The 7,349-nt window shown below is 31.3% G+C and overlaps 1 protein-coding gene across 8 annotated transcripts; it reads left to right on the forward strand.

The window, feature by feature from the left end:
- The first annotated feature begins 406 nt into the window (after positions 1–406).
- LOC110757276 (uncharacterized) lies at positions 407–4,212 on the forward strand. Of its 8 annotated transcripts, none has more exons than XM_021958853.2 (6): positions 407–583; positions 1,980–2,011; positions 2,136–2,181; positions 2,458–3,312; positions 3,401–3,669; positions 3,843–4,207. In XM_021958853.2, exons 4-6 carry the CDS (start codon positions 3,144–3,146, stop codon positions 4,092–4,094), a joined length of 690 nt encoding a protein of 229 aa, XP_021814545.2. In that variant the 5' UTR covers positions 407–583; positions 1,980–2,011; positions 2,136–2,181; positions 2,458–3,143; the 3' UTR covers positions 4,095–4,207. The 8 variants fall into 8 exon arrangements, with proteins under 8 accessions (XP_021814545.2, XP_021814547.2, XP_021814548.2 ...); XM_021958855.2 differs by having other exon boundaries at positions 2,139–2,181; XM_021958856.2 differs by having other exon boundaries at positions 1,983–2,011; positions 2,139–2,181.
- Positions 4,213–7,349: the final 3,137 nt, after the last annotated feature.

Here is a 7,349-nt window from a genome sequence, read left to right on the forward strand (position 1 = left end):
ATTTTTTCAGTTAGTCGCCAAAAAGTTCGTGATTTTTAGACTCCCTTCATGACTTGAGTCAACTAAATAGCGACTAATTTATCAACTAAGGGCGACGAAAGGTTTTGGTGCTTAGGCGAGCACTTGGCGACCAAACATATATTTGGTCGCGATTTACTGAATTGGGTGCGCGCGAAACTCTAAAATTTTTTGGCGACGAAAATATTAGGTCGCTAAGTTTTAATGTGTTGTCGCTAAGTTAGAATTGGCGCTTAAAAATTTCGTGGGGTCGGCGACCATTTGGTTTTCGTCGCAGATCATTGTGCTAGAAAAATGTAAGCCGTAAAACGACGGTGTTTTATTATGTTAGCATATGGGCGACCAAATAGTTTTTGGGGCTAATCTAGAGAGTATAAATACAAAAATAAAAATAAAAAGTTCCCAACTCGTTATTTCCTCTCAGACTCACTCTCCGCTGCTCTCACATCGGCAAAGCAATCCTCCATCGCGCACGCCTTTCCCTACCATGGTCAGGAAATGACGGCCATCTAAAAACTCCATCTCCGAAGTCCTCCTCACTGCGTGTTTCAACGGAATGCTTCTGGTGAGTCTACCTTGTCTCGCTTACCTTTATTTTCTTTTGAGCGCTGATTTTCAGTTTCCATTTGGTTGCTGAGAAAATAATCAAGGAAAATCGGAAATAGATACCCAGGAATTTAAATCGAAACTGAATATCAGTGCTTCTTTTTTCCTTTTTGATATCTTAACTGCTTGAACATTCAACAGTCCAAGTTTTCTGAATACAATGACTTTTCTTTTTCAAGTGGTTATTTTGGGTTCTATGTCAAATTTGAGTAGAGTTTTGTGTCTGATATCAATGCCCTGTTTTGCATTTGATGTGGGTTTTGTGTCAAATTTGAGATGTTTCACTTGCACACGTACCCAGTAGTTAATTCATTTTTTTATGTTTTAATGCTTTGAGATTGATTATTTTCCAAGTCTTGAATGTTTGCATGATACTTCTGGATTAAATCTGAATTTCTTTACTATCTCTTGGAAAGAATATAACAATTCATTTATATAATTGAAGTAAAAAGTTAGAAGTTGGAAGTTGGTCATGTGGGTGTGTATTCATTTCAAGGTTCCTTTGCCTTTGTCTGTGAGCTAATGTTTTTTTTGTTGTTGATATTATTGTTGATTTTTTTGCCAATGTAGCTTATTGAGTTCTCTTTATAGTTTAGATATAAGCTAGCTGCAGAGTTGTCTCTATATTTTATATATAAGCTAGCTGCAGGGTCATCGGCCCATAGATTAGCAATTATTTTTCTTTCCCTTAGTATTGGTGTCTAAGTGTAGTACCACTTAATTGGACAATAGAATTTAACTGATGGAGTATCATCCTTCAATGTTGGTTTGATTGTTTTGGAAATCCTTTTCAAGCTCTTTTGGCCACTTTTTTTTCCTCTTTTAACAAACCATTTTGGCTTTGTGTGATGATCACTGGTAGCTTGAATTTTATGCAAGGTCATTCAATTAGCTTCAAGGGTAAATTTTTGTTAATTTGAAATGGTTTTTATAATCATTTAGGGCATATATAAATAAGAACTGTAAAGAATAATAATTTGTTCTAGAATTGAGATGAAGAGCCTAATTAGTAATTTCAGATAATTCATATACTACATGAGAGACATGTGACCTTAAGCCTGACTTTATTCATTGTACATGTTTTAACTGTATAAAGTGGATGTGTTGATTACAATATTATTTTGAACCATTTGGTTTTATGTTGAGACTTTTATCTTGGATATTTGGTGCTTCATGTGATGTCTTATTATGTTACTGTTTTGAGTTAACTCAGAAAAGTAATGTTTTTGTTTAATGATGAGTGGTGAAACTTAGAGGTGAAGGCATATACTATTTTGAGTTTGAAGACTAATTTGGACTCAAGCCCTCCAAAAATATAGTGTCTAACAGATTTGTTTTTTTCTTTTTCTTTTTAGCAGTAGGGTGTTTGAATTACTTACTTAAAGAGGTATGGATAGCTAAAAATATGGCATCTGCCTTTTTTTTGTTTTTTTTTTTTCTGACCTGTGTCGTGGGTTTACTGTGTCTAACTGATTTTTTTTTTTGTTTTTTTGTTTGTTTTTGTTTTGCAGTAGGTTGTTTGAAATACTTGCTTAAGAGGCTATATTTGCTTAAGAGGTATGAATAACTACAAATCTTGCACCTGCCTTCATTTTTTTTTTACTGGTTTCATGGGTTCAACTAAATTATGCAAAATAATGTTGAAAGAATTGTAAAAAAAAATATTGCTACCATGATACTTACCCTTGAAAAGCATAATTAATGTGGGATCTCTCTTTTTATAATTTTCATGTGAAAGAGTTATTAGCTTGTCATTCTGTGAAAGAGTTATTTGCTTGTATCTATATAAGTGTTCGATCTAATCATGTTATGAAATTTTGGAACTGCTTCAAGTCATCACCGATTGAATTGGATAAGGCCCATTATTGGAGGTATAAGAAGATGGAGACAAGGTGCGTTAGAGATGAACAGGGATTGGATACACAATAAAAACAGGTTGAGTAATCAATATCGTGCTGGTATTAAGTCATTTATGGAAGTTGCAAGCCAACATGTGGATGAGAAGAATGAGACTCCATGTCTGTGCATGTCCCAAATGATATGAAGGATGAAGATTTTATTGATGATGATGATATTGAAGAAATACCTTCCGGTGATGACGAAGGCAGTGTTCACAGTGACGATTATAGTGATTTGGATTGAAGTGTTAGGTTGTCTTTTGTTTAGGCACTACATATTTCTTAATGATCTTCAAGTTACTATATGTTTTCCTCAATCTGTTTTAAGGGGTAAGGTCTGTAGGGTCTGTATATTGAAGAAATATCTTCGGATAAGGTTTGCATATGTCCTCCCCATGTAAATGAAATGTGTGTGCGTGTTATTTTTCTTTCCTATTGATAAAGTATGATGTTCAATCATTTTTTGATGAATAATTCCTTTATCTAAAGGACGTTTGTGATGAGAATCGATGTCATTACAGCTGAAGTATGATGTTCAATCATTTATTTTTATTTTTTCAAGGAATGATCTAGTAGTATATTGTTGTATTCTCTCTTTGTTTATGCGTTTGTAAGTGTAGAATGACACTTACGAGGGCTGCTACCTTAAGCAACAATAAGAATAAGAAGGAAACTTCAACTCTACTACCACCACAGCCACTTGAGCAACCATGTCAGCTGCCACAACAACAATCAACTCAGCCACAACAAGGTACTTCATCAGCCTCAGGAGGGGGTTCCCACCAACAGGGTAACTGATAACATATTTTGTGCCCTTAATTTTTATACCTTTATTTTGTGCACTCTAGTTATTAATTTTTTGAATTTTTGTCTTCTAGATGAGGGAACGCATACTCAAACTTCTTCACAGAGGAAGAACACTCATGGCCGAACTGTGGGGGCTGGCACTTGTGATGTTGTGAAAAAGAGGAAGAGTTTGATTCCAATACGGATGGATCCATCCCAGAAATTGGTGGCGACTATTGAGGCTCAAAAACTGTTCGTCTCTGAGATCGGGTTAATCACTCGCAATAAAGCTCCATTGAATGTTTTAGGGATGAAAAAAGTGAGCTTGGAGATGAAGAAAGATATGGCATTGGGATTGCAGGTAATCTTATCTAATTCTTCATTGATTATGATTTAATTTTGTTCATTTAGCTCTCTTTTTATTTCAATTCTTCATTGTATTCTAGTGGAAACTGAAAATTTGTCCTTCATTGTTTCTATTTGCATTGAAAATTGAAACTAATACTTGTTTTGTTTATGGTTAATTGATATTAGTTCATGTTTGATGTGGACTTAGCGGATCCGGATATATGGAAATTTATTACTGACCATATGCACTCAACTTATAAAGAATGGAAAGCAAAGCTCCACAGACACTATAAGCAATATGCTTCTGACCCTGATCGTGCACGAGAAACACCTCCCCCTGAAAAGATCTTTGGTACTCGAAGGACTCTAGAAGAGTGGCATTATTTGGTTGATACGTTGTACACAAATGAGCAATATCAGGTATCTAATTTGTCATAACATCTGCAGTTTTCAGTTTTTGATTGGGAACTTATTCTAAGTATCAAATATAAAAAATATAAAAAAAGTTCATGTATTTAATCAAAACAGTTCACTAAGTAAATAATAACTAAAACATAATTACTAATCAAAGTAATTAAAAAAAGAGAAATACATATTATATTACTTAAAGGGTTCGTAAAATAGTATAGCCGCGCGGCTGTACGATTTTAAAAAAATTTATAAAACTGAGTATAGCCGCGCGGCTGTACTATTTTATATATATAAAAAAAGAGGACCCCAATCATTAGGCGCCACGTGTCAATACAATTCAACTTTTCAAAAACACAGAGTATAGCCGCCCGGCTGTACTATTTTTTTTTAATTTTTTTTTTAAATTTCATAAAAAATTTATATTAAAAGGGCCCTCCAGCGATTAGACGCCACGTGTCACTATACTATTTTTGGAAGAAAAAAAAAATCGTAGTATTGCCGCACGGCTATACTATTCTAAAAGGTCTATCTATACTATTTAATATCTTTACTAAAAAGTTTGTAAAAAAATGTGTATTAAGCATTAGAAATACGTATGTACATGTACAATACGACTATTATACGTTTGCTTATTAAAAAAATAGTTGACGTGTGTAGAATACGAATGTATTATTGAAAAATACGTACATACATATGTATATATGTATAAGACTATATTTTAAAGAAACTAATTTCGTATTTTTTCTTTAAAAAATTTAAAAAATAACGTAAACACTTCTCCCGACGAAATTTCGTCGGGATAGGTCTATGCCGGCAAATACTTGTCGGATTAGGTTTCTCCCGACAAAATAACCTACGCCGACGAAATTTCGTCGGGAGAGGTGTAAGAGACTTGTGCCGACGAAATTTCGTCGGGAGAGGTCTTTTACAAAAAATTAAATATAAAATTAGGATGTTTAGGTTAAATTAATTTTTTAAAATTTTCTTTTTAGAAATTAAATAATAGATTTGACTGATTTAATTAGTTAAATTAGTAATTATGTTTTAATTATTATTTATTTAGTGAATAATTAGTATTAAATATTTTAATTCATTTCATGAATTATATTACTTAATAAATAGAAATTCAATTGTTCTTTTTCTTTTTTTCCTTTAATATTCACTAAGTAAATAATAACTAAAACATAATTACTAATCAAAGTAATTAAAAAAAGAGAAATACATATTATGCTACTTAAAGGGTTCGTAAAATAGTATAGCCGCGCGGCTGTACTTTTTTAAAAAAATTTATAAAACTGAGTATAGCCGTGCGGCTGTACTATTTTATATGTATAAAAAAGAGGACCCCAATCATTAGGCGCCACGTGTCAATACAATTCAACTTTTAAAAAAAACACAGAGTATAGCCGCCCGGCTGTACTATTTTTTTTTTAATTTTTTTTTTAAATTTCATAAAAAATTTATATTAAAAGGGCCCTCGAGCGATTAGACGCCACGTGTCACTATACTGTTTTTGGAAGAAAAAAAAAAATCGTAGTATTGCCGCACGGCTATACTATTCTAAAAGGTCTATCTATACTATTTAATATATAAATTAAAAAAAGAAAAGAGGACCCTCCAAGTTTCATTAGCTTGTACTTTACAGATATTAATTTGCTAGTTTCAACATATCCAAAGTAGATATTAATAAGTCACTATACAATATTTTAGTATAATTTTTATAACATCTATTATTCGTATTTAATAGTATGTGAGAATTATTTGTATAATACGTGAACTTTGTGAGAATTACTAAAAAGTTTGTAAACAAATATGTGTATTAAGCATTAGAAATACGTATGTACATGTACAATACGACTATTGTACGTTTGCTTATTAAAAAAATAGTTGACGTGTGTAGAATACGAATGTATTATTGAAAAATACGTACATACATATGTATATATGTGTAAGACTATATTTTAAAGAAACTAATTTCGTATTTTTTCTTTAAAAAATTTAAAAAATAACGTAAACACTTCTCCCGACGAAATTTCGTCGGGATAGATCTATGCCGGCAAATACTTGTCGGATTAGGTTTTTCCCGACAAAACAACCTACGCCGACGAAATTTCGTCGGAAGAGGTGTAAGAGACTTGTGCCGACGAAAGTTCCGTCGGGAGAGGTCTTTTACAAAAAATTAAATATAAAATTAGGATGTTTAGGTTAAATTAATTTTTTAAAATTTTCTTTTTAGAAATTAAATAATAGATTTGACTGATTTAATTAGTTAAATTAGTAATTATGTTTTAATTATTATTTATTTAGTGAATAATTAGTATTAAATATTTTAATTCATTTCATGAATTATATTACTTAATAAATAGAAATTCAATTGTTCTTTTTCTTTTTTTCCTTTAATATTCACTAAGTAAATAATAACTAAAACATAATTACTAATCAAAGTAATTAAAAAAAGAGAAATACATATTATGCTATGTAAAGGGTTCGTAAAATAGTATAGCCGCGCGGCTGTACTTTTTTAAAAAAATTTATAAAACTGAGTATAGCCGTGCGGCTGTACTATTTTATATGCATAAAAAGGAGGACCCCAATCATTAGGCGCCACGTGTCAATACAATTCAACTTTTAAAAAAAACACAGAGTATAGCCGCCCGGCTGTCCTATTTTTTTTTAATTTTTTTTTTAAATTTCATAAAAAATTTATATTAAAAGGGCCCTCGAGCGATTAGACGCCACGTGTCACTATACTATTTTTGGAAAAAAAAAAAATCGTAGTATTGCCGAACGGCTATACTATTCTAAAAGGTCTATCTATACTATTTAATATATAAATTAAAAAAAGAAAAGAGGACCCTCCAAGTTTCATTAGCTTGTACTTTACAGATATTAATTTGCTAGTTTCAACATATCCAAAGTAGATATTAATAAGTCACTATACAATATTTTAGTATAATTTTTATAACATCTATTATTCGTATTTAATAGTATGTGAGAATTATTTGTATAATACGTGAACTTTGTGAGAATTACTAAAAAGTTTGTAAACAAATATGTGTATTAAGCATTAGAAATACGTATGTACATGTACAATACGACTATTGTACGTTTGCTTATTAAAAAAATAGTTGACGTGTGTAGAATACGAATGTATTATTGAAAAATACGTACATACATATGTATATATGTGTAAGACTATATTTTAAAGAAACTAATTTCGTATTTTTTCTTTAAAAAATTTAAAAAATAACGTAAACACTTCTCCCGACGAAATTTCGTCGG

The sequence above is a fragment of the Prunus avium genome, chromosome 3 (assembly GCF_965620075.1).
Source record: "Prunus avium chromosome 3, drPruAviu1.hap1.1, whole genome shotgun sequence".
In the NCBI taxonomy this organism is placed as follows: Eukaryota; Viridiplantae; Streptophyta; class Magnoliopsida; order Rosales; family Rosaceae; genus Prunus; species Prunus avium.